At 36.9% G+C, this 27,170-nt stretch overlaps 1 protein-coding gene across 8 annotated transcripts in view; it reads left to right on the forward strand.

Annotated features, from left to right (window-relative positions):
* Positions 1 to 27,170, forward strand: part of PLEKHA5 (pleckstrin homology domain containing A5) — a 223,793-nt gene that overhangs the window by 131,611 nt on the left and 65,012 nt on the right. For all 8 annotated transcript variants that reach the window (XM_057491827.1, XM_036889350.2, XM_057491824.1 and 5 more), the window contains exons 6-12: positions 1,361 to 1,465; positions 3,834 to 3,906; positions 9,334 to 9,434; positions 12,937 to 13,052; positions 16,671 to 17,138; positions 23,163 to 23,628; positions 26,255 to 26,338. In XM_057491827.1, the coding sequence (XP_057347810.1) occupies positions 1,361 to 1,465; positions 3,834 to 3,906; positions 9,334 to 9,434; positions 12,937 to 13,052; positions 16,671 to 17,138; positions 23,163 to 23,628; positions 26,255 to 26,338 (1,413 nt within the window). The remainder of the gene's footprint in view (positions 1 to 1,360; positions 1,466 to 3,833; positions 3,907 to 9,333; positions 9,435 to 12,936; positions 13,053 to 16,670; positions 17,139 to 23,162; positions 23,629 to 26,254; positions 26,339 to 27,170) is intronic.

The following is a 27,170-nucleotide window of genomic DNA, read 5'->3' on the forward strand; positions in this document are numbered from 1 at the left end:
ATTTTACTCTTAAATATTTGAAAAAGATGCTCAAACTCATTCATGGTGTGAAAAATGCTCATTAAAACCAGAAAAGGACACCATGCTTCACTTATGGGCAGAGGTTAAAAATAAAAAGCTCAGGATGTTGACAAGAGTGTGGGTAAATAGGCATTCTCTTTACGTGGTGAGCTCCAAGAGGCAGTGGAACAAGACTAAGTATTAGGCACACAGTCATTTGAGAAAAAAAATATTCCGTAACTATGAAAACATCGTTTCAGATGGATAGACACTCACATACACACCACACAGTGACGTTGGTTGCCTCACAGATTTATATGAGGTGTGTGTTGGGGTGGGGGCACTGTTTAGATACTAGAGCCCAGGGATGAGAAGTCGACTGGTCCTTGTGTATCTTTTTTTGTAGCATTTGAGTTTTTATACCTTGTTTACTCATTATCTATGCAAAAGTAAATTAAACCTTACCAAAAGCATACTTTAGGAAAACAATGGTTGATAGTTAAAATTCTACTACATACTAATACCAGCTTCCAGAAAATGAAATTCTAATGAAATAATGCTGTTTCTAAAGATTCTAGATAAGTTTTTTAAAAAAAATGAGATAATTTGATACTACTTACCTTCATAGAGAAATTCTGTTTCAACTTCTTTGTTTTTATGTCTGTTAGTTACTGCTACTGTTCCTGCCAAAATAAATCTTCATGCTCAACATAGCAGTATTTTCAAAGATTATATATTCTTATGTATCCTTTTAAGAATAAGGCAAACACCATATGTCTGGAATCTTGAATGATTTAGTTGCCCATAAAGAAGAAAACACTGCATGACACTAAGCAGATCCTTCCAGTCTTGTTCTGACTTGATGTGATACATTTTATAGTTTATATCTGAGTATTTCTCTTGTTACCTGACTGTTAGCTTTAATTGAAGCAACACTATCAAGATGCAGATATAGAAAGCAAAAAGTTCTGTCATTTGGTTTACACTTAAAGATTTGGTCATTTTTACTCAAGTTTCATTCCATTTATGTAGCAGGTAGGACAAAATTCTACCACTCACTGTGCCTTTTAAAAATTGAATATCCAGTATTAAAGGAGAGATTGAAACATTTGTCTTTTTTGTTTTTTTTTTCTTTTTCTTTGGTAATATCTAGGGGTTGGAGGCAGAGGGGCTCTTTGTGCAGAATTCTTGCACTTGAAACAGCTAAGCCAGAAAAAGCAGAATTGCAGTAAATCATCTGCAAAGATTAAGTGCTACAAGTTTCAGGGAACTCTGAAAAGAGATTGAAATTATGAACATGAAAAATAAACACAAATATATAGGCATTAATACCACATTTTCTGTTGTGTTTTCTATTTAGACTTCACGGGCTTCAAAAAAAGTCCATAACTTTGGAAAGAGATCAAATTCAATTAAGAGGAATCCTAATGCGCCTGTGGTCAGGCGAGGTTGGCTTTATAAACAGGTATTTGTTTTCTTCCCATTCAATATGGAAAAATGACAGAATCAAAAGGGACCTTTCAGCTGAATGTACCTAAAACAATTTTATAAAACAGAGAAGAAACTGTAGAATAGTCGTCCAGATTTTTTTAACTTCTACTACCACTGAAGGATGTTAGGGGAACAGTGAAGAAAAGGAAAGGTAGTGATTTTTACTTAGACCTGAGATTGTTGTATGTGTTACATGTATTTAAAGATTTGAAATTAAGTATATGCTATATGAAAATGTAAGGAATAACATGCTACAATTATCCAGAAGAAATATTTTTGAATAGAAAAAACATATTCATTTTTCTGTTCGTGTAGAAATCATTAGAGAAGAACACAATTATATACTTCTCTGCTCTTAATTTATAGAGAAATTTGATCATAATTTGAGATTTTCCTGAAATTTTCAGGTTTTGCTTCTGCGCTTTCCAGACTATGTTCTTTTTAAGTGTGTTATTTTTTTTCCTTTTATTCTTTCTTTTTCTTTATTCTTTTCTTTTTATTTTTCTTGTTTCTTTGCTCAAGCATGGTTCTCTCTCAGAGACAGCCAAAGTTGGGGTTTATATTTTTTCCCTGTTGTCTTAGAAACCTGATAAATAAGCTTTTTTTGAATCTTGTCATTAGTTTTGGAATTAGTAAGGATGCATGTACGTTGGACTTAAGACAACATGTATTTTGCCTATTTTAAAACTATTTTCTTTTTCTGGGTTTCAAATAAATGACTATCAGATAACTGAAATGATATACTCAACATTCAAGACCTTTATCTGTTTTTCATTTGTCTGATACTATACATTATATAGTGATACAGATCAAGTTAAATATTAGTTCATTGATGGTGCTAATTTAGTCCATCAAATATTGCTGAATGCTTTCAGATGACCTAATAGTTATGTTCATTAATACTCATTATGTCCATAATGAACTTGTTATGAAATATTCAGAAGACATTTTTCCACCTGAAAATTGGGTGGCAGCTAAACATTGTATTGGAAGAGTCCCATCTTAAAATCCAGAGAATTCCCAGTTTTTTCCCCTCTATTATTATTATTATCAGTTTGTCAGTATATAACTTGAATACCAACTTTCCATTTTTACATAAAGATCATTTACTGTGTTTTACCCATCTGCCATTTTAAACCTATCTAAACTAAAAGATTATTTTAACTAGCCTTTCTAACAAGTTCAAATTATGTTCCAACAGGTGGATGTAATATTCAGCCAAATAGAAGATACATATTAGACTCCTTGTTTGAAGTGATTTGTGTTTTTTTCTGCTTGATCCCTTTAATCAAGCAGCAAATTTAGTATTGTCTAAATTGCTGTAAAAAAGTGGTTAACTTAGTATGTCAAAAGTGTTACCAACCAGTTTCTCCACCATGAGAGTCTATTTTATAACTGAGATATAAGTTATAGAGAATGTCTGCAAAGCCACCCAGACTAATTAATTATCTGTACTAAAGAAAGAATATATAACTAGAAATTTAAAAATACCATATGCCATTGATTGATGGGTCAAGTGTCGTTTTCTTGGTGTAACTGTTAATTTTAAGAACAAATCTCACTTGGAGAGATTTTTGCCAATATGATTTCTTTAGTGCTAATATCATTATTAGATGATAGTCACAACTAGAACTAAATTAAGAAGTATTAATCAATGGATATCCAAACTGGCCTCTTCCTTGGTGTCTGTTTCATTTACTCATGCAGTTTTGGTTTACTGCATGTGGGAAGGTGATTTTATTAAAATTGTAATTTTGTTTGAGTTTGCTGTTTTTTATTAACTGAATTACTTTTAAAAAGCTGTCAGATAGGCACTCTCTTTTGCACAATTTGCAAAACCCAAACTGTTTATGTAAGAAGAAGAAAAGTTTGTGAGATATATTTGTATGCTAAGCTTCCTTTATTCACAGTCATTTTAAATTACAGCCCCTTTGGAATGACTTCAAATCACATTTTTCTTCTGGTTGAAGATTAGCATATTTATTAAGTCTGGTTTACGAGAATTCACCTACTGCTGCATCGTTCCATTGTGTTCATGCTAGCGGGTGTGTTGTTCAGAAGAGTTAATTTCACATTGCTTACAAATAAAAGACCAAATCCGATCGCTTCCGCAGTATTCCTTTTACGTCAGAGACCAGTGCGCTTGGGAATATCTTACTTAATATGACACCATCTGTAGGAAATAACCCCATAATTTTGATTGGCTTTTTAGTTAGGTTTTGGTGTCACATATAGAAAACACACTTTGTTTAAAGTCTTACTTTAAATAAATGCAGCAGAAATGGGGTTGAATTTTCTGGAAAGAAAAAAACCAAATCCTTTAATATGCTGATTTCACGTAGGACAGTACTGGCATGAAGCTCTGGAAAAAACGCTGGTTCGTGCTTTCTGACCTTTGCCTCTTTTATTACAGAGGTGAGTTTACCATAACCTGTCTTCGTGTATTATTTTATAGCCATTACAGCTGTTTTTGCTCATATCAACAGACAGTATCAAGAAAATCTTGTCTTCGGTGACATGTAATACTACTACGTGTAATATGACCGCAGACAATATTGTACTCCATGCAGATTACGCTCTGTAACCTGATCATGTTAATCTGATTTGTTTTGTGTAGAGAGCACATGGTAATGTTGTCCTTAAATTCAGTGCCTAATGGACAAAAATCATTAGTTTGATGCAAGATTATTTTTACATGTCAACTTTACCAGATCTAGCTGTAGGTCTGTCTGTTGAATACCCAGCAAATGATTTTAGGGCATCAGGCTACTGTGATGTATTGACAAATTTTTATAAAGAAGTACAAAGAAATGCATTTCTAGGATCCCCTCCTGCCCTTTTATTTCTTTTTAAACAATGACAGCAGCCTCACAGAAACATGGAGAGAGTTGTGGAAGGATACACACCAGGCTGTTAATGCCGGTGGAGAGAAAATAAAGGTTTTATCTTGGGTATGGAATAGCAGTCTTCTTTTCTCCTATGTGGTTATCATGAACTACTGTTTTTTTTCCTTATTAGTAAATTATTTGCTTAATACAATTTCCAGTCAAAGTCCAGGCTCTGTCCGTGTGCTGCTTGGATCTGTTAGATACTGCACAGCTTATACCTGACCATGAAACATACACTTCGGCTGTGCTCTCCAAAGAAATCTGCTTCCGCTATAATATAAAACCATGAATCTCAACAGTCGCTCCTTCCCTACTTTAAAGTCTAGTTGGAAATAGTCACTCACTGAATAATTAGCATGTCAATGCATAATTAACATTCTATAACTTTCCTAGGTAAGTATACTCAAGATACAATGATTTTTAAATTGGTGGCCAGTTTTATATTTTACTTTGTAATTACACACACACACACAAAAAAAAAAAAGTGTGGCATAATTCTGTGGTCATCAAACCAACATAATGCATTTAACCTTCAAAATTTGAAATTACTAGACTTGTATTCATCATTTTTTCCCCACTGCAGACTGTGGTTGAGAAGTTATGTTGAGTCAGAATTAACCAAACCTATAAAAATTCATTTTTTCATAGATATTGGTCAGGCTGCAGTTGTGGTACTGTCGTTAGTTAAGTGCCAGCCTTACTCTACAATTTTCCTTAAAGGTTTTCCCACTTTTTCAGAAAGTTGGTAATTGTAACTCAGACATTATTCCTAAGCTTGCAATTTGTACTTCTCTATTTTTCAGTATATTTACAGACTGGTTAGAGTTTTAAATGAGAACAAGAAAATGTTTGTTACTACCTCGCCTATAAAAATTTCTTTATGTTAATTTGCATCAGAAAGAACACTGAATTCCTTGTAATTTGCTACTGTTACTACTCGTAAAAAGGCACTGCTCATCACTTTGAGTAAAGTGGAAAAACGTTTAACCTAATTTGAAAAAAGTAAAGGTGGAGTCAGAAAACCATGTTGAGTATGGTATTCTATATTTTTATTCGCCACATGTTTTACATTCAGCATGTTTATTAATTCTAGTACAGCCAGACAGGAGGAATGTAAAAAATAAGAAAATAGAAAAAGGAACGAAATACCACTTAACTCATTTCTGTTCAGATGGTCAGAAAGGAGTATAATACTGTATACTTTCACTATTTTATCAACAGGAAACGTTACAGTTTAACTCAAACATCATATTTTGGTGAGATAATAATAGCATGCATTCTTTGAGCATTCTCTGTGTGCTGAACACAGAATGTAGGTGATGTATGTCCTCAGAGCCACCTGCTGAGGGAGGAACGCTTACGCCACACACACAAGAGGGAACTAAGGGAAAGCGAAGTGGAATCGCACGCCTGAGGTCTCACAGCGAGCAGACTTCAGAGCCAGGATTTGCACCCAGGCACTTCTCTTAACGCATATTTTGCCCCCACCCAGCTCTCTGCTCTTGCATGTTGAATACAGTGGCCCCGCTCATTTCTTCCGTATCTTTCAAAGCATCTAGTATACTGACATAGAGAACGTGCTATCAGGATTTTTTGACACTTCAGTCCATGTCTTACAGAGATGGAAAATGAAACAGAGAGTAAGTGATCCACTATTTTTTACAATAGGTTAGCAACCAGTACCAAACAGAAGCCCAAGTCCCCACTGTTCTTTGCCATATAGCAGACGTATTGTGAGCCCACTGTGATAAAGCACTTAGGTTATTCTATAGTCAGTCCATTGACAGCACTTACCATGGGACTTAATTCATTGAACAATTATTTATTGAGCAGGACCTGCTTCGTTCCAGGTGCTGTCAAAAAAGCAGTGAAGGAAAGCTCTCATGAAGCTATGTTCTGGAGGTCAGGGAGAAGGCAGATAAACTCGGATAAATAAACCAGACCTTGATGAGTGCATTTAGGAAAATAAAGTCCTAACAGCAAAGACAGGCATGGGGGAAAGGTCTCTTTGGATCGGCACTCTAAACAGATGTTTTAGATAACGACACCCTGAGTGGCGAGGAGGAGCCGGACAGCAGAGTGTTCGGCACTGGGAGAGATAGTTTAAAGTCTACAAGGTAGGGAAGTGTTCGGAATATTGAATGAGCAGAAAAAAACAGTGTACTGAGCTGGGGTTTCCCAGTGAAGAAGAAGGTGGGAGAAATGGAGACTGCACCAGTGTAGGACTCTGTTAGATTCTGGATTCTATCATAAGTACCAAAAGGAAACAATTGGATGTTTTTAATCATTTGAGTAATATGCATTGATTTACATTTTGAAAAGCTGCTATTAGAGAATGAACCATAAAGTGTCGGGGAGGGGGCCACACACTAGTTGGAAGTTATTGTGTAGAAAACATGGTAGCTAGTAGCAGTCAGCTCTTTTGATGTGCCAGACATCTTACTAGGCAGTACGATGCTGAAATGAACAATATAACCCTTCTCCTTACGAAACTCACAGATGTGCTCAACGGAGTCTGAGAAAGACTGTCCTAGTGTTCAGTTTTGTTAAATGAGTGTTGACCAGGCCTGTACAAGAAAGGGATTAGGAGAGAAGGGTGTTCCATGCAAAGTCCTTGAGTGTACAAAGCATGCGTGAGCATGGCATGTTTGTAAAATTACAGATGGGGCTTAGGCTGCTGGAGTGAAGGTTATCTCAGAAGACCTAGCAGGAGCAAAGACTAAAAAAGTAGATCCTGGCACAAAGGCATTTGTGTGCCATCCTGATGAATTCCAACTCTATCCTGAGTGCAAGAATGGTAACAGGGTCAAGTGTCCATTTTAGAAAAGTCAGCCTACCACTGGAACTAGAAGCCAAGAGACAACTTAAAGTATTGAAGTATTCCAGGTGAGGAATGATAATTAGTAATAATACTCCTGCCATAAATTATATACCCAGCTGTAATTGTACGAATTTCTTATCTTGTTCCCAAACATCTTTAAAGCTGAAGGAGCAATGGGGAATCTAAAATGCCACTTGAGTCCAGTACAATGTTGAGATTCTTATGGCTCCTGTCCTGAGTTGTGTTCCCCAGGAAGCGGACTCCATGATAGAGACTAACATGCAGGAGGCTTACTGGGGAGAGTTCTTGGGATCACTACCTGTGGCAGGGTAGGGAAGGTGAGGGGGCCTAGGGAGATGTTGGGCTGCTCCCCCAGGGAGAGCTCATTCACTCTGCAGACAGGACTCGGGACCGTCCCTCTGCTTGGTAGAGGGTGGAGCCTTCTGGGTGGTAGAAAATAATAGTAATTTAGGTGAGGCTCAATAGAGACCTAAACTGATCAGCGCCATGACAAGCAGCATTTGAACAATCTAGTGAAGAATTTAGGAGAGTCCTTTGACAGAAGATGGGGATTTTCTTCATGCAGTGCCTTTAGTCTTACACAATAATGGCAATATTTATTGAATACTCAACTATAGGCTGAGTACATTATCGAGATTTTATGTCTGTTAACTAATTTCATTCTCACAACAGTCCTTTGAGGCAGGTCCTGTTTTCCTTGGTTTTCTAGTTGATGAAACCTCACAGCTCCGCAGTGGCCATGACAGCCCAGTGAAGTCACCCTGTGCTGTACTGCCTCTGCATGTTCTGAAATGACTTCAGCACAGTCACCTTTTCCAATTATGCAACCGGAGAATGTACTATTTGATAAAAATGATTTTTTAATAGAGGTGACTTCAGAGCTGTTTCTGATTATTGCTTTATTTAAACATAAAATTGGATTTAAAATTAGAATGTGACTCATCTTTTAAATTGTCATATTCTCTGCAATTGATGACTGCTTTCTACCTTTTCTTTTTTTTTGCCTTTTAGACTAAATCCACTCTGTTCATTCTTTCTTGAATTAGTCAACTACACCCAAATGAGCACAGAATAAAATAAGCATAATTTAGTTGGACTGTTATGAGAAAAGCTATAGAAGTAACCTCTATTTAATGCAACTTTTTTCTTTTGGAAGTGTCGTATATTCTAGAAATGAGGGGAAAATAGATAAAATCTCTTGTTTAGTTTTTGATAATTAAAAAACAGAGCAAGCATAATAAAAAGAATTATTTCTCATTTTGGTTTTTCTCATTGGTGAGTTCATCAGCCTAATGCACGGCATTATTAACTTTGTCTTGTGGGTCTCTAACAAATAACTACGTATTTCAAGTTTCATAAACATCTCTGCCTCCAAGCAGCAAGTTAATAATGTGAATATGTACTGTGCCAAGATTAATGTTTTGCCGTTTTCCCGGGTATATTTTATGTGCTTGCCTTGCAGGCCTGTAACTTATCCTCATAACTTTATGTGTGTCAGAATGACTGGTAAAAGCAAACCTTCAAAGTTGTGTGTTTTAAAAATCATAATTTTTATAGCACCATTAAAATGTATATTTACATGTGTTTATTCAGATCTTTTGAGCACATACTAAATATCTTCATGGAGTTCACATCCTAGTAGTGAAAGAATGATGAATGGATGGATGGATAGTTAGACAGACAGACAGACAGCAAGCAAGAAAGAATATAGTGAGTCAGGTATGGAGGGTGGTAGGTACTAAAGTGCCAGAAAGAGAATAGAGGGCTTGGGGCGGGTTAGGGTGAGAAGCAGCTTAAAATAGGGTAATCGGGTAAGTCCTCACTGGTGAGACTTCTGAGCCCAAACTGAAGGATGTGACGAGACAGGTGAGCCATGCATTTCTCTGGGCTCAAAATGGTTGGACATTTCAATCCTACCAGGCATGTAGGTGGATTAATTCTGTAAAGTTTCTATGTCGTTACTTAAAACTTTTAAAAGAACCACCTAAACAATACATGAATACAGTTCATTTAGAGATAAGAGGCTCCTGATTGGGTAAAAATATAGAGAAAATGTATTCTGCTTCATGAGAACATTTAAAATTATAATCAGATGTTCCAATTATGTCTTAGATGAGAAAGAAGAGGGTATCCTGGGAAGCATACTGTTACCTAGTTTCCAGATAGCTATGCTTACCTCCGAGGATCACATTAATCGGAAATATGCTTTTAAGGTAAGGAAATACTCGTCAGTCCTGTATTTGAACCTTGCATTTATTTTTAAAAATAGGTATTAACTCAGAGGTTATTACAAAAAGGTATTTCTGTCAACGGTTATTTTTATAATTAAAATACTTTAATTAATGCTCTCGTGGTTGAGTAGAACGCTCCTTCAATTAGGAAGCCCGTGCTTGAATAGTTAGGAGCCAAGGGCCTCTGTGTCTGTACTTTCAAGTGGTTCCAGGTAAAGCAAATAGGTGAGAGCTAGTAATCGCCTAAGTATGACTGTAGGTGTCCCAGTGATCTCTGTACTATTCTTTTAAGGTTACTGTGTGTTTGAACTTCTTCATGATAAATTTTGGGGGAGAGGACTGCAGAAGACAACTGTACTTTTAACATTATGTATATTTATAATCTTATAGAATATTTGCAAGGATGTTCTAGGGTCTGAGTACACCATGAACATCAGGTACTTTGGAGAGAATATTGAAGCTGAGACATTGGGTCTGTTATTAAATCCAAGCAGACATAAGCGCCTGTCCCCTAACTAGCAATATTCACCCATCTCTGGTATGCAGGTTGGTGAAGTACCCTCTATTAAGAAAAGCCACTTCAAAAATAAATTGGCTATTGTTTTCAAAACCATGCTGCCTTCTTTGCTTTATGATTAGGGCTGAAATAAATTCGGAGGTCACTGATTTTTTAAGTCAGTTTTAAATTAAGGCTTTAAAAGGTTTAATATAAAACTTCCATTTTAAGGGAAAGGGTGGGGTTGGGTATTAAGAGTAACATGCTGTTATTTAACAATGAAAGTGTTTAGCACTATAAATTTATTCATTTTTTAAATTCCCATCCACACTCAGGACTGTGGCTGATTTATAACTTTTGCTAATTAATTCATTATACATTATTAGCTATGGGGGAAAAAAGGAGGAAAGGTATAGTATTGGGGGGAGGTGATGGATGGCCATTGGGAAGGTAGCATCTGAGCAAAGACCTGTGGGTTCAATAAATTATATTAACATTGTGAATTAAATATTTTAAGATGTTACAACAAAAGTTCAATACGGATAACTTAAAATAAAAACTTTATAAAGTACACGTGTAGAGCTGTGTGATACTAAACCTGTTATTTGACCATGAGCTAAAATTCTGTGGTTTGCTCATCAATTTGGCAACTATTCATTGCATTTGTTCTATTCATAGGACATTTTTCTGGGTTCTTAGACTTTAAAGATGCTAGAATGTTAAAATAGCAATAAAAGTGACCATGCATGTTAAATTAAGTGTATTTTCTCTGTAATTATTTGGTTTTAATTTTTACTTTATTTCATCTGTAACAAGGATAGTAATTTGTTTCAAATTTTCTCTCCCGCAATATTGTTCCCTCTGAATTTCTGAGCCACTTTTACCACTAAGCCTGTCTACCTAATGGTGCTGCTGTCACAATGGTAAGTAGGAACTTCACAGACGATGTTAAACACAATCAACACAATTGTGGACCTTGAAGCTCCATAAAGAACTTGGTCATCACCTAGTAAATACTTCGATTTGACAGATGGCAAGTGTGGTTGTGGTTTATTAGTGTCTGAGTGTCGGCTGCAACTGGATGGTCTTAGCACCAGTTTGGTGTTCCTTCCGTTGATCCACAGACACAACACGGGCAGTGGTCTTTACTCATTTCCCCAAAACCCCACGTGGACCATCCAGTGACACTTTTGGGGGCTTTTAGTCATTTTAACAACACGTAGTGTTTGAGCTGTTCTTTTTGAGTTGTTTCTAGTAGGTCGCTTTCTCTCTCTTGCATGGTCAAGGGAGATGTGTTAATGTAGTTATTTTGATCACTGTTTGTTGAATTTGTTTATAGCCTACTTCCTTCTGGAAAAGCTTTTGAAAAAGCTAATTTGAAATTGTAGATACAGCAGATAGTCAAGGTCTCAGAGTAAAGTGTGGCTTTGGATTTTGTCTACTCATATTATATTTAGCAGACTAACTGCATGCTTAGTACTCTTCCTTTTACCCCATTCTATGCTGAAATAGCCTTTGTTTGCATTTTTAAGTGGAAATAAAGAATGTTTCCCTCTGCAGAATTCCCCATCTCAGCCCTCTTTCCCTGTTTTGTCACAGCTAGCAGCTGCTGCCTGCCTTTGCTGGGTCAGCCCCAGGTCATGCTGGGTGCTCAGTGCCCGCCCCTTGGGTAGCAGTCTCTCATCAGCACCTTCTTCTTTTGTTTTCCTTCTGTTTCTCTGGAATAGAGGCAAATTAAATCACCCTAGATATAGAAAAAACCCACTTACAAGTTTCATAGGTCTTCTTCCTCAAACCCAAAATACTTACATTTTAACTCTGAAACTTGAGAAGAAAAGCTAAAGGGATCATTTATAAATCTTGTTAAGATCAATTATAAAAGCTTGTAAATCTCTTACGTTTGCATAGGTGTCTGTAAGGATTAAACAAAATGTTTTTAACAGCAGCACCTTTTGAGGAATAAAGGTGTTAACTAACACAAGGGGGAATGCCATGACATGTACATTTCAATGAATTTTGTGGCTGGTTGCTCTTTGTTTTGTTGAAGTATAATTAACGTACAATATTCCATTCATTTCAGGTGTACATCATAGCAATTCTACATTTTATATGTTATGAAATGATCCCATAAGTCTAGTTACCATCTGTCACCATACAGTTAGTACAGTATTACTGGCTATATTCCCTATACTGTACATAACATTCCCATGATTTATTTATTTTATAACTGGAAATTTGTACCTCTTAACCCCCCCCCTTCACCTATTTTGCCTGTCCCAACAGTTTGGCAACCAACAGTTTGTTTACATATGAATCTGTTTCTGTTTTGTTTGCTTGCTTATATTGTTTTTTAGATTCCACATAAAAGTGAAATAAGGCATTTGTCTTTTTCTGTCTGACTTATTTCACTTAGCAGAATACCTTCTGGGTCCGTCCATGTTGTCACAAATGACAAGGTTTCTTTTTATGGCAGAGTAATACTCCATTTCATATGTATACCACATCTTTATCCATCCGCCTATTGATAGACACTTAGTTTGCCTCCATATCTTGGCTATTGTAAATAAAACTGGAGTGAAAATAGGGGTGAATATATCTCTTTGAATTGGTGTTTTTGTTTTCTTTAGATATATACCCAAAAAGTGGAATTACTGGATTATATGGGTAGTTCTGTTTTCATGGAACATTCTTGAAGGGAAATACCTATGGTTATTTATACGTGCAACAGACACAGCTCTTCCTTTCCTTTGCATACACCTTTTTTTTTTTTTTTAATTTTAAGAGGAAAATGGTAAAGTTAAGAAATTTATCTCCTTCATAGGATTGAATTATATTTTTGTTAAGTCATCCATTTCTGTATCTGTATATAAGACAAGTCTGCTCTTTCGAAATTTGGTGGTAAAGATCTCTGCAAGGAACCACTTACCTTTCTTTTTCTTTTACAGATCCTAGATTTCTATTTCAAATGGTCATGTCATTTTCAATCAGGCAGCCCATCCGAACATGCGGACCTATTATTTCTGCACAGATACGGGAAAGGAAATGGAGTTGTGGATGAAAGCCATGTTAGATGCTGCCCTGGTACAGACAGAACCCGTGAGAAGGTAAAGGCTTGTAGGGCAAGTGGCGATTTCCACTTACATGTTATTCCATGCTTGGCAAGTATGTCATCGTCACACTACCTATCATTTTAGTAGTCATGATACGAAATCATTTCTTCCTCAAAAAAGCAAGGACTGATTCATGTTCTGTATTAAATTAATACGCCTTCAGTTAGTTGAGATACCACCTGCATTTTGATTCCACTGTTCCTCTTTATTCATTTCCACCTGTCAGTGTTGAGGTGAATCCAGAATCCTAACATTCAACCTGAATGTTCTTTCTTCTTACAGAATTACCTTTAATTTCCGGTAAGTACATTTTTAATTGTTATCTTGAAACTACATGAGACGCAGTGTTTTGTAAGGTCCTAAATCTTAGAAAAGAATTTATCATTTATATTTATGAAGTTAATTTCCTTGTGTTTTTATATTATATTGCATGCTTTTGAAGTTTAATAAGTTGAAATAAAAAATTTTGGTGAGTTGCATTTCTTCAGCATTTCCTGGTTAATTCTGATTATTTTATGATGAGTGTCTCCAGAAAATAGTTGAGTTATTTCTGAATATTTTGCTTCTTGATGAATTCTACCTCTTTCTTTTGAAACTCCAATATTCAGATTCCTTGATAATATGAATATGTACTGTTAAAATTAATCTAATAGTGATTTTTTTCCCTACGTGAACATATGAATCATTTTAATATTCAGCTATATTAAGAACTAGTGAGAGGAAATTTGTTTCTAAAACTACATAAATAGTTGAATACTGTGCTTTAAAAGAAATGTTTTTTTATATTCCTGTAATTTTAAGAAAAATCCATGATAGTTAAATTTTTTCCCACTCAGTGATGGTTGAGCACACATCTTACATAAGGAAGAAGTTAACTTGCAAGTTTGGATTCTTTCTCTTCTCAGGAAGTTACAGTGTAACTCTTTAGGGGTTTTTGGTTGTTTTGTAGTGCACATATTAATGAAGTTTTGGCTTGTTGGTTAAAAAACTTAAGTTGATACCATGTAAGTGTGTTTATTTTTTTAAATACCAAGTCCAAATCAACTTAACCAATCACTCTAATTAGCGTTAGGGAATGAAAGAAAAAGAGAGGAAGGCCCAGGACTGAACTGTAGGATGCCTGTTTTTTTGGAAGAACCACCTCAACCATATGCACATTCTAGATTGAGAGCTAATAAAAGGAAAATCTGCTTTTGGGGACTTTGTATGTAAAAATGACCTAAATGGACACAAAGATGAGATTTACGCTGATAACTAGAGAGAATGTAGTAAAAGAATTAATTGGAAATAAATAGCCTCAGAGTAACATTTTCAAGGAATTGTTTAGAATACAGGAATCAAAAAAATAATTTAAAAAAATTTTTAATTTCTAGATGACTTTGGTATTGTATGTTACACTTACAGGAATTTAAACTTCCATTTTCTTTTCTTGTATCTTCCATTCTGAAAACTAATAATTACTTATAATTTAGGGTGATAAAAATGACAGTCAGTATTTGATTTAATTTCTGACAATCTTTCATTGATTATGTGCCCATTACACTTTTTAACAGGGCACATTGATAAAATTTACTTGGTTAGCCAGGAGTTATGACTATTACCTATATATGCCCATCCTGATGTCAGTCACCATTATCCTGGAGAAACTGTGTTTTATATTCTAGCTGTTGGCATTTATATCCTCCCTGTTAGTCTTAATCATGCAAAGTGAAGGAACCTAATTATTGCAATATTCATATGTATAGAGAGATTTTGTTTGCTTGATTTTAAGGTAGTGGTCTCTTTTCCTGTATGGCCAGAATACTTACAGATACTTACTAGGGCCTATCACTTAAGGGATACAACACCCAGTTTTTAACTAGATACTTCATTTCTTCTAAATTCATAAAGTGTTTAACCTATGAATTATAGTATTATATCCCCTCATGTGCAGATCATGATGGCATTAAAAATTTTAAGCATTAAACACACTCTCTGAATAATACCTGTCTCTAGCTTCATAATTTGCATTTTCTATGTTTTCATGTATCTTCCACAATAACTTTTCAATTTTTAAAATTAGATCACAAGTTTTACATTATTTATGCTATCTTAGCATACATTGCTGAATCGGTTTTGTTCCATGTAGAGAAAAATCAGCATATGTCTTTTTATTACATTTCTTTAATGATAAATGTTGGAAAAAATGAAGAGAAAATAGGCAATGCAGTTCTAATTGAAAATAACAGCTTTAGTAGAGGTCAGTGAGTTTAAAAAGCCTTTTCATATATTTAATATTGAATGTTAAAATCCCTCCTCCCCTAATTTAGTATGGATAAATGCGCTTTTAGTGTAAATCTCTTCTCATTTTTATCTTTCAAGGGAAAGAAACTCCATAGCATACCTTAGTTAACATCCCTAGCATCCAATATGAGTTAGTAATATTAACCTAAATATATGGGTAGTCCATAACTTCACTCCCAAGAAAAACAGCCACATTTCTTTTCATTATTTCCTCGGTGATCATACTCTAAACAATCTCTATATAACCGTATGTGTATGGATTATGTGTTCTCTACACCTCACTGAAACTGGCAGCAGTGCCACACTTAGAATCCGATAGGAGCATCATATATGGAAATGGGGGTGGTTGGCCAGTTCCTGAGAGGCCTCCTAGCACGGCATGATGTTGACAGTTTCATGCAGGTTCAGACACTCGTCTTGGTCTTGAGTCTGAAAGTGATTGGTCTCAGGGAAGCATCAGAAAAGACCTAAATATAGCCCCTGGAATGGTAAGCAGTAAAACTGTGCAGTGGCCCAGAAACACTCTGATAAGCAAGCAGCGCATACTCTTCTCAGGGGTTGCCAGATTCTAATCCAGAATTGCTTGATGAGATGGGATGATAATGGTACTAAATTATGTGGCAGCCACCGATTAACTCATTTGGTCCTCACAAAAATCCTATAACCTCGGTGCTGCAGTTACCCCAAGTTACCAAGGGGAGGTGGGGACACAGCGAATTCCTGCAGCTTCCCAGAGACCTAGCTAGGAAGAGGTGGAGCTCCAAGCTGAAACGAACGATTTGCTGTCTGGCTTCAGGAGCTCTGCACTGAAACGTGGGTCCCCTTGAATACAGACAAGTTAATTAGTCATATGGTTCAGATCTTTGAGAGCATCAGACCATAATTTCCTGGTCCAGCCGTTTCCACAAACCAGACCCACATTTACCCCATGATGAGTTAACCCTCCTGGCTGGCAGCCATGCTGTTTATTTCAAATCACTAGCCACTGAGGTCCTTTTAAGTGGATTTTGTGGTTTCACTGTCAAAGGACAATCTTATTTGCTTTATTTCCAGATTTCTAATGGCGGGACAGTCTTGGCTTTTTATCCTCCAGTGCTTAATACACTGTATATTTTATGTTTAGTTTTTCCCCTTTCTGTTTATACATTCTGGTGGTGCTTGAATGTTCATACCACAGCACTGGGAATTTGTACAAACTTGTCATCTGTAACTCTTTCAGGTATTTTTGTAAAGTCAAAGGTAATTTTACTTTTTTCCTAGATTGAATCCCAGAAAGTAACGTGTGCCTTGTGTCAGCTGGATCACTGTGATTTTCTTCTCTGATTTCAGAATGGACAAGATTACATCTGAAAATGCACCAACTAAAGAAATAAATAACTTTCCCAACCATAGAGTGCTGATTAAACCAGAGACCCAAAATAACCAGAAAAACAAGGAAATGAGCAAAAATGAAGATAAAAGGGCATTAGAAGCTGAAAAATACGGATTTCAGAAGGATGGTCAAGATAGACCTTTAACAAAAATTAATAGCGTGAAGTTGAATTCTCTGCCATCTGAATATGAGAGCGGGTCAACATGCCCGGCTCAGGCTGGACACTACAGGCCAGTCAGTGTAAATAGCTCAGAAAACAAAACAGTCAATGTCAGCCTGGCAGATCTTAGAAGTGGAAATCACCCAAATGCAGGGCCCTTACACCCAGAGGCTGATCGGGTCATACAGAGAACAAATTCAATGCAACAGCTGGAGCAGTGGATTAAAATCCAGAAGGGGAGGGGTCACGAAGCGGAAACCAGGGGGTAAGTGTCTTGTCATTATGTCTTATGAACTCAGGTTTCTTTCATGCTGTGCTGGAGATTGGTTTCTGAGATAACCAGTTAAAAGTATTCGTTTAAATTGTATTTTAGATGTTACAACTTCATTCGTGTATCTTTCTTTCATGGTAATCAGATGTAAGTGTTTTTTCCCTGCCTCCCATTGCACTGTCACCCAGCCTTACTGATGCAAGGTGTCATCCTCCCTGGCCCAGCACCAGAAGGCATCGGTGGTGGGTAGAGAATCCCATTTGTTTGGGGAAGGGAGCAAGACCTAGTCTGTCTTCCCACCCTCCCCACCAGTGAAACATTGCACTCACTCTCCGACCTGCTCTGTCTTCCTTCAGTAGCTTCTGCAGCCTGATGCAGTGCCAACTTCTCCTGAGCCAAGGATGGGGAGACCGCGAAGTGAAGGCTTATACTCTCTAGTTCAGTCTCATCCTTTGGTTTTCTTAAATTCTTACTAATGACTATGTATTATATTTATTTATCTAACCATCCATTCATGCACACACTGGTTCTTTACTGTTTATTGTATAACTACAGCATGCTAATGATGGGGCCAGAATGTAAAACAGCAAAAAAGATTAAGAGTCTAGATGTCTCACAAAGGCTCTTATCTAGTAGAGGAAAAAGTTAAATAAACATGTGCAGTTTATTGTGACAGATACAGTGAAGGAAGAACAGGATGCCTTAAGAACATGTTTCAGGAACAACTAACACACCCCAAGGGCTCAGAAAAACCTTTCTGGAGGTAGTGAAATACAAGCCGAGATACAGGACCACATGCTTATCTTGGTTTAGACATACAAAACTCCAGAGTTAATGGAGAGCTGGGAGAGGGATCCAGAGAGACTTGTGGTGTGGCTGAGGTATTGCTGCTGTGGTGCTGGGGAGGTAAACCAGCAGAGATGTGTTCAGGCTGGTACTGCTGAAAGATTGCTCCAGCTGCAGAATCTGGAGAATAAAGTGGAGAAAGTCCAAAAGCTGTTGGAGTAAATGCAATGAGGAGAGGAAGGGGATATATTCAAGATAAAATCGACAGTCATTGAGTGCTTGTATGTGCTTCATTGCAGACTAGCCTCAAGTCTAGTTTGAGTGATTGGGGGAAATCAGGAATGACACCCTGCTTTTTTGACCTAGTCTGGTCCCTTTCAGTGCACAGGTGAGATGGGGGGAAAGAACATAATGAATGATTAGACAGGTTACATTTGAGGTGCCTGGTGTGTGTATCTAAAGAGAGATTCGAACTTGAATAAGGTTTGAGGTATCATCATTATAGCAAAAGTTCTTAAAGGTAAAGATATGAGTAGATAAATTCATTCTAAGGGAATATCAGAACATTTACATTTAAGGAGGAAAAGGTTGGAGAAGCCTGCAAAGGAGACCAGAAATAAGGACCAGAGGAAAAGCAGGCACTTAACAGATGAGAAGGTGTTCTGCCATTAGGTGGGAATTTGGTGATGCAAAATTAAAAAGTACTTAAATGTATTCGTTAGACATAACTGAAGAGTTATTGTAAGTCTTAACCTTCCCTGTAGTAGAAAACCAGAAAACAATGACATTAACAATGGTTTGATTAAATGAAGGTTAACTTATTCTGAAGAGAAACTTCGGAGGCACAGATATGTTCTTCCAGTTTGCTCGGCCGTCGTGGCTCACACGATGCCTTGCAGGAGTGCAGCTCAAAGGCCTGATTTCTCTTTTGTTATCTCTCACAAGGCTACAAACACATGCCCCTGTGATGTCTTGCTCACTTCCGTTTTCTTCTTCTCTGCCATCAGTGCTCAAGTTTCTAATTTTACCAAGGGAGAAGACTGAGAAATACTTGTTATTTCAAAAATAAAATTGGGTTAAACAGAAGAGAAGCCAGAGGTGGTTGTGGAGGGAAAAATAATGAAAGGGTGTTTGGATGTACTTATTAAGGTAATCATTTTCAGGGAAACGGTAATAAAAATCCTAGCCAGAGGATTTGCTGAGTCTCCACCCGCCAAATTAAATCTCATAGCTTTATGGGATCACTTTTCTCCAAGTAAAATTACATTTTCTTAAGGTTGAAGGTGTATAGTAAAAAGGGATTCTACAGATACCTGGAAGTTAGGGTTTTTAAATTGGTAAGTGTGAATATGAGTTTCCAAGCACCTTTAGGTCGCTTGATGAGCATAATTAACATGCATACAGGCTTTCTGTCACTGTTTTCTTTGAATGCAGACCTGCAGCTTCTGATGCTTAGGTTATTTTGAGCTACGGTTTTCTCAATTGGCCGTCCAAATTTGGGTTATCTGGCTAGTGTACTGTGTGGAACATTGAGATGTATCATCTACGTTATTATGTAAACTTCATACTAAAAAACAGTTGTGATATTTTAGAATGAAATGATTTTTATTGGTGGAAAGAAGCATAATGGTTATTCATGGCATAATTGACAGTGTGTAACTGTATGAAAGGTTTCCTTTTATTATCAAAGTTCTGATAGGAAGAAAGAGGTTTAATATCTAGTCACATAGTAGATCCCTGCATCTGTGAACGAGCTTTAAAGTTCGTTGTGAGTGGCAGGCATGTTAAGATGCACGGTGCCTTCAGCCATTGTTCTGCATGGCAGGATGGCAGGGACGGGGTTTTCATGGGGTTTGACAGGCAGCCGCTGGTGAATGGGGCCCTCAGCCTGACAAAGACACGTACAGTGTTCATTTCTGAAGCTTTCACTTAAAAGTAAATCACACTTTGCTTTATTTGAATTTCTTTGGGAAAAACTACTGAAGGAAACTGTAGTTTGAAAAACAGGTCTCAAAATGCTAGAAAGTATATGAGATTAAAAAAACTGACTCATCGTCTGATTTTCTCTTAAAATTCTTCAAAAGTGGTTCCAAAGGTGGCCAAAGAGCTTTTAAACTTTGTGGTCATTAATTAGCCAAGCTTAGTAGGAAAATAGCCTGCTGTTAACGATCATATGATATAGGTTGATGGATCAAGTTCAATATGCACCTCTACAACAGGGTCTGGCATACACATTATGAATGCTTCGGAGCCCTGATAGAGGTGTTTGGTGTAATTCGATTTCCTGAACTGGAATTTAAACATTATTTATAGGCAGCTCGTAGTGTGTCTTCGACCATGTGTACGTCCCGGATATAGAGTTAATATCATTTGTATTTTCAGTATATGTTTCTGTGATAAAGTTCAGAGCCTAGTCCAGAGCTTTTTGCATATTAAGATCTGTGTAATATTTTTGAATTTATGAATGACTAACTGTGCATGTTGGGATAAATTGCTTTAGTACTAGGCCAAAATTTCCTGGATGGGATCAACGTCCCCTGGCTGACACACTTCCTTAGCAGGTATCTATGGGGTTGTCAGTTCTGGGCTTTTTACAGTTTCTAGCTTTTGTTGTTAACAGAGAAGGTGGGGATAGAAAGGGAGACCAAGCAGGGAAGTAACTGGAAATAAGTACATTTAGAAAGAAAGGTCTCTTTATGCTGGTTATGTCAGAGAATTGGGGCTCTTCGTCCCTCACTCTAGCCCCAAAGTCGTCAGGTGGTGTCCTCGCTGCAGTGATTCCTGTCGAGGGGGCGCTTTGTTGGACTCCGAACGAGCCAATTTTAAGTAAAGGCATCGCAGAACTGCCGAACAACCAGCTGATGAAGGAAATTAGTTTAGGGAGAATAGTTGAAGGCATTGGAAATATTTCAAATGCAAAATAACATGTGGGATTTTACAGCTAAAAGATAACTTTTGATCAGGTCATCTCCTGGATGAGAAAACTATATCTCAAAAAGGTCCAGCAGGCCACATTTTGGTAGTGTGCGTAGCACTCCAGCACTTAAAGATCAGACCCTTCCTAATTTTGGGGGGTACCTTTTTATTTGTGATTAAGTCATGTCACTAAAAAAGTGGTGAGTTTTAAAAATAATTTCCATACTTTTAGGACAGTATAAAAGATAAAAGGATTATTTTACTTTTTCATAAATCCAGACATCAGGGAATCGTTGGGCGTAATGAGAAGAGCACCACTTCTAGCTCTAGCCAGTAACCCAGCCCACCGACTCTTTTAACTCAAAGTGTTGAAAGGAATGCCATCTCTTTGGTCTTTTCCCTCCTGTCCTCTCAACACACGGCCCCTGAAAAACACACACTGCAACTTTAAGTCCCAAAAGATTTTGGAAATCAGTCATCTAAGGTCTCTCTACTTCGTGGGAAAGCACGAATCAAAATTTGGCTCTCACGATTTTTGATCAACCGCTTTTTCCCACTCTACTATTTTTCCACCATATTGCTGTATTTTCCACAGCCTTTACCCCACAAAGAGGTGTATTTCACTTTAGACTTCCTCTGCTTTATATAAAGGTAACATAGTTGTACAGCCCTGTAGTAGCAAACTGAACAGGGATTTTAGCGTTACAGCCCAGATGCACCCAGTTCATTACACCTCATCACAGTGAAGTCTGTTCTTACTAAAATATGCTAGATTTTAGGCACTGTTACTGACAACAGTAACAATGGATCAAAGAGAGCTCTGACATGTAAATTATCAGCCAAGGATTCCCAGGGTATTAAGTCTTCTACCCACCCTGGTCCATGGAATCACCAACATCTTTGATGTTGTTTGATAATCTTTGTTTTAACACCCAATAGGAGGCAGCAAAATTCTATGCAAGTATGCAGGTGCAATTCCAGAATATATGCCATGGTGAAAATACAATAAGCAAGAAAGGTGTTAACTAAACATTGAGAGAGGAGGTCAGGAAAACTGGGTTTATGGAGTCCCAACTCTCCCACATGTTTAGTCTATTGAATCACATTTAATATTAGAATAGACATTTATGCCAGTAGAGCTGGTAACATAAGATGAATACTTGTATTTAATATTGCTCTTTTTAATCTAAATTGTATTGTGGTTATTATAAAAGGGTTATGTTTGTATTCAGAAGTTGAATTATAAATTTGAATTATTAGAATTGGAATCATACCTGAGCTTTTTACCTACCACTGAAGATAATGGGGAAAACGTTACTTAGAATTTTAATTGTCTTTTTAAAATCCTTTTCCTATAATGTATCTGACCTAGCATGAGTTTAGCACAAGGGTAGTTTTGATAAACTCTGAAGAGTGTTTTTATCAAAGTGTCTTTTTGAAAAACTTATCTATTCTTCTATTTTAGGAAACTGAAATAATCTGTGCTTAGGAACATGCCAAACATGCCATTACGTATCCATATCCAAAAATTTAGCACATTAAAATAAGTTTATTTTAGTTGCTTAATGTATATGTTGATACCATTCATGAGGTGGAATATTAATTTCAATGCCAAAAACATTGTGAAACTCCTAAGATTGGCAGTTTTATATCTGAAATATTGTCATGTTTAAGTATTTAGTACATAGTTAAATGTTGAGCTTTACCTTCAAGACATGTTTATTTTTCAAATTAAAAGAAGTTATCAAGGGAAATTATTCCTTCAAACCATAAATGTACTGATGTACTCCTTTCCATAAATAGTTACTTACGCCTTCTGAAGGAAATGATGTAATGGAGTGGTCGCCTATACCAGCATTAGTTCATTTCCTGTCTTCATGCTCTGTAGGCACAACTCAAAAACTTCAGGATCCCATTCCTACACAGAAATCCTATTGAATTGTTCTGGTGAGATGTTTGAGAATGAGTTTGGAGGGGTTTATTTATATAAAAGCAAAGAAAATAACTTGAGATTAGATTTTGAACATCTTCATTTCTGAAAGTTTAATAACCTTCCATCTTTAAACCAAACTGCATTGTGTGGAATTATGTGACATAGGTGCTGTTTATTTAAGGTGTTAAGTCCATCAAATTGAATTTCATAAAAAGATTAAAGTCTGTTCATTAATAACTTATAATTGCATACTATTTTGATCTTTAAAAAACACAAGTCCTAATATATTTCTTAGTAGAAGATAAAGAGAATATACTGTAACTTAGAATCTGGGAATCACCCCTGTCCTTCATTTTTACATTTCAATTATTCTTTAATTTCAGAGTAATCTCTTACCAAACATTACCAAGAAATATGCCAAGCCACAGAACCCAGATCGTGGCCCGCTATCCTGAAGGTTACAGAACACTACCAAGAAACAGTAAGACCAGGCCCGAAAGCATCTGCAGCGGAGCCCCTTCCTCTCATGGCAAAACAGTAGGGCCCGGAGCAGAAGAGAAGCGGAGGTCCATGAGAGATGACACCATGTGGCAGCTCTACGAGTGGCAGCAGCGTCAGTTTTATAATAAGCAGAGCACCCTCCCTCGTCACGGTACTTTGACCAGCCCTAAAACCATGGTTAATATTTCTGACCAGACAATGCACTCTATTCCCACATCGCCTTCGCATGGGTCAATAGCTGCTTATCAGGGATACTCCCCTCAGCGAACCTACAGATCAGAAGTGTCTTCACCGATTCAGAGAGGAGATGTGACGATAGACCGCAGGCACAGGGCCCATCACCCTAAGGTACGATACCTGCTAATCTTGTGTTAACTACTGCTTTCTGAATGCTGTGTTATTTCTACTACACTGTTCTTTCTGTTAAAAATGAGAGAGAAGAAAATAGAAGGAAAGCCGTGCAGCTCTTTTCTTGCTTTAAAAATCAAGGAAAACATTCTGCAGTGTCAGAATCCAAATATAAAACCTAACCTCGCAATGCTTCCTCACTCAGGAGCACAGAAACAGTTCTTTGGAGCAGATGCATTATGCATTCTTCTCTGCTTGATCACGTATCTCATCAGCTTTGCACGTAGGTTAAGACCACTGCATTTTTATGAGCTCTTCACACGTTTGCAGATTCTACACCTGCCCCCTTCTAGCATACCTGCAGTCTTGTGTCAGCCTCATCCTGTCCTTGGCTAAGATAAAAGTGCTAACCTCATCCTCTACCCAGCTGAATATATAGCGTGTTGAAATATCTCCTAAAATACCCAGTTTAATATTAGAATAATAAGGCTTCCTGGTATATATCTTTTTTAAAAATTAAGATAGAGTAAGAGATCAAGTTTTAATTTGTACCCCAAGTTGATTTGTACACTGTTAGTAGATTATTTGAAATGAACTGAGAGTGCCCGATACCAACCAGCTTTTCATAAAGCTAGAGCAGTCGTTTTGATCAGTTAGTATGCAGCCCATTCTCTAATGTCTGTTGTAAAGTAAAAAGGCTTTTCTTTTTCTCTCATTTTCTTTTTAAACCTAAAGAATTTCTTGCTTTATGCCATTCTAAAATGCACCTCTTCTAACCTTGGCAACAGGATGAATCCTTCACTTATATCATTGTATAGTGCATTTGCTTGATTTCTCCATAAATAAGAGTTAGTAATTAATAAGTCAATTAGGAATTTTCTTTTGCAGGAAGCTTTAGCTTGCCTCACCAAAAAAAGGCTCACTTTTTAAACTCCATTGTAACAAAGCTCAGGGTTTTGTTAACTTTGTACACCCAAATCATATCTCATAAAAATACTAACAATGTTCAAAACGAACCTGATCTAATACAACTTACTAGTGTGTGGCTGAAGAGTGTTCTCACAGTGGTTAGTGTTTTTCATGTTCTTGGCCAAAATTTGCCATCTGTTTCAACAACAAGTATGAGATGAATGTGTGCTCTCTATCCAGCTTCCTGCCAACTAAATGTCTGCTCGTCCTCCCAAAAAAACTTCTCCAACATTGCCGGATGTTTCCTTCAAACAGTCCATCATCTTTGACGTGATCAGTGGTTCTCAAAGTATGGTCCATAGATCCCTGAGGGTTCCCCTCACCCTTCCAGGGAATCTGTCAGTAAGCACAAAATTATTTTGAGAATAATAATAAGACATTAGCCATTGTCTTACTGTTCCCTAATAGTGTGAAAGCACTGGTAGGTAAAAGTACTGGCTCTTAACATACATCAGCGAGTGGCTCCCAGCTATACTCGTGGTCCTCCTGTGACTCGCTGCCACATACTTGGAATAAAAATAAGTAAAGTAACACTTTGACCAAAGAATCCCTTTGATGAAATAGTAAAAGATCATTTTATTCAATTATGACCTTCCATTACATGTTGTCCTAATATTCTGTGTAATAAAATGGGAATTAGGCTTAAAACATATTTATTGCATACCAAAGTACTGATGGTTCTCTCACCATCAGGAAAGACACTTAAGTGATTGATGTGCAAGTGGAACTACCTCCTGTTTTCATGAAAGAACAAATGCCAGGCAAACTATAGTTGTTCAGACTTGCTATTTGACAGATACTTCTCAAAGTGAAATGTTAGCCTGTCCCTTCAAGGAAAACAATTGACCGAATTTGTCACTGATGACAACATTGGAGCTTTCAAGCAAAAATTAGAAATTTGGAAATCTTGTATCTGCAATTGCGAGCTTGACAGCTTTCCAGGTACTTAAAGATCAGTGGTAGTATTAACAAAGAAGAGTTATTGATACTGTATCAATGTGGCAACATTTGCAACGTAACAATGTGGCCACATTTGGAACATCTATATCCCATAACCCACTTAAACCAGTATTTTCCACATCACCAAATGTTTGTTATTACAAAATCATGGATGGGTAAAAGATTCATTTAAAGTGTAAATAGATCATTGATAGAGTTTCAGGTACCACTTTACAACTAACCTTAAAGAAAATACTACTTTTTGAGCATTAGTACAAAGTTGATTGTAATTACCCAAAAAAGCTATTCAAGTGCCCTTCCCTTCTCCAATCATATATATCGAGAGTGGGTTTTCTTCATATACTTCCACTAAAAGAGAGACGATCAGAGCAGGTTGAATATAGAAGCAGACGTGTATCTAGCCAGACATTAAAGAGACTTGCAAAACTGTAAAATAATGACACTCTTGTCACTAAGTTTTCTTTTTTAAGTAGTATCAGGAAATTCTGAGACTAGTAAGTGTGAGAAACACTGACCCAGACTCTGTAGATAAATTACGCTATTCATCAGCATCTGTATTTTAGTCCAGAAATTTTAGTATCTGTTTTCTTTCTTAAGCACGAATTGCAGTTTTTAAATGGCATTTTATAGCACACATTTAAGATTTCTCATCAGTGACCCTGGCCACAAAATTTATATTGTGCCTTTACTTTCCTAGCATGTCTATGTGCCTGACAGGAGGTCAATGCCAGCTGGCCTGACTTTACAGTCTATTAGTCCCCAGAGCCTCCAAAGCAAAACGGTGAGTGTGATGTCTGTATTTCCCATGTCATGTTTTATTTATGTGCCACCCATGATAGCACGTATCTGACAGAGCTTTTAAGTTTGAGTTTTCAGAGAGGTGCATCCCAGAGAAACACCATTGCCACTTGTGTGGAAGAGATGCCCCTCCGAAGAATTGGAATCATAGCCACTTTGGTGGCTCCCTAAATGTCTGACTGCCTGAATATAAAATTATATTTTCAAGGTTTATTGTATAACCTGGGTGGATCTCTTAACTCACTGGATGTTAATTCCCTCATCCTTAAAACAAAAGCCCAGCAAGCAGCCATGTGTAGTCAAGCTCCAGGCCTGTTAAGAAGTTTCTCCTATGGATTTTTATATAGCTCAACTATTTTAGAGCAGAAAAGAAACTGGTTTACATATTTATGCAGAGAAAAACTGTAAAAATACTTTCAAGCAAGTACTTATTGCCACGATCATTTCACTGTCAGTGTTATGTTCAAATTGGGAAGGAGTTACATTACCAGAAAAGATGACTTTTGATCACTTCATTTTACTTTAATGACATTGATTTTATCAGGGGAACTATGCTTTAGTATTGGTAGCTAGTCTCAGTTTCGGTGAAGATGTGAATTGAGGACCTTTATAGCTGTTCCTCATTTAAAATTGTCTCCGTGCAGTAATCAAAACAAATTCATCTTATATGTGTATTGCAACCATTATTTTACCCTGTCTTCATATAAGGAAGATTTCCTACCCTTAACTACTTGCAGTTTATTTTTTAAAGTTTATAAATAATTGCTTGACTAAAACATAAAACTTACATGTTGGAGTTTTGAAATATTGTTGAC

The sequence above is a fragment of the Manis pentadactyla genome, chromosome 14 (assembly GCF_030020395.1).
Source record: "Manis pentadactyla isolate mManPen7 chromosome 14, mManPen7.hap1, whole genome shotgun sequence".
In the NCBI taxonomy this organism is placed as follows: domain Eukaryota; kingdom Metazoa; phylum Chordata; class Mammalia; order Pholidota; family Manidae; genus Manis; species Manis pentadactyla.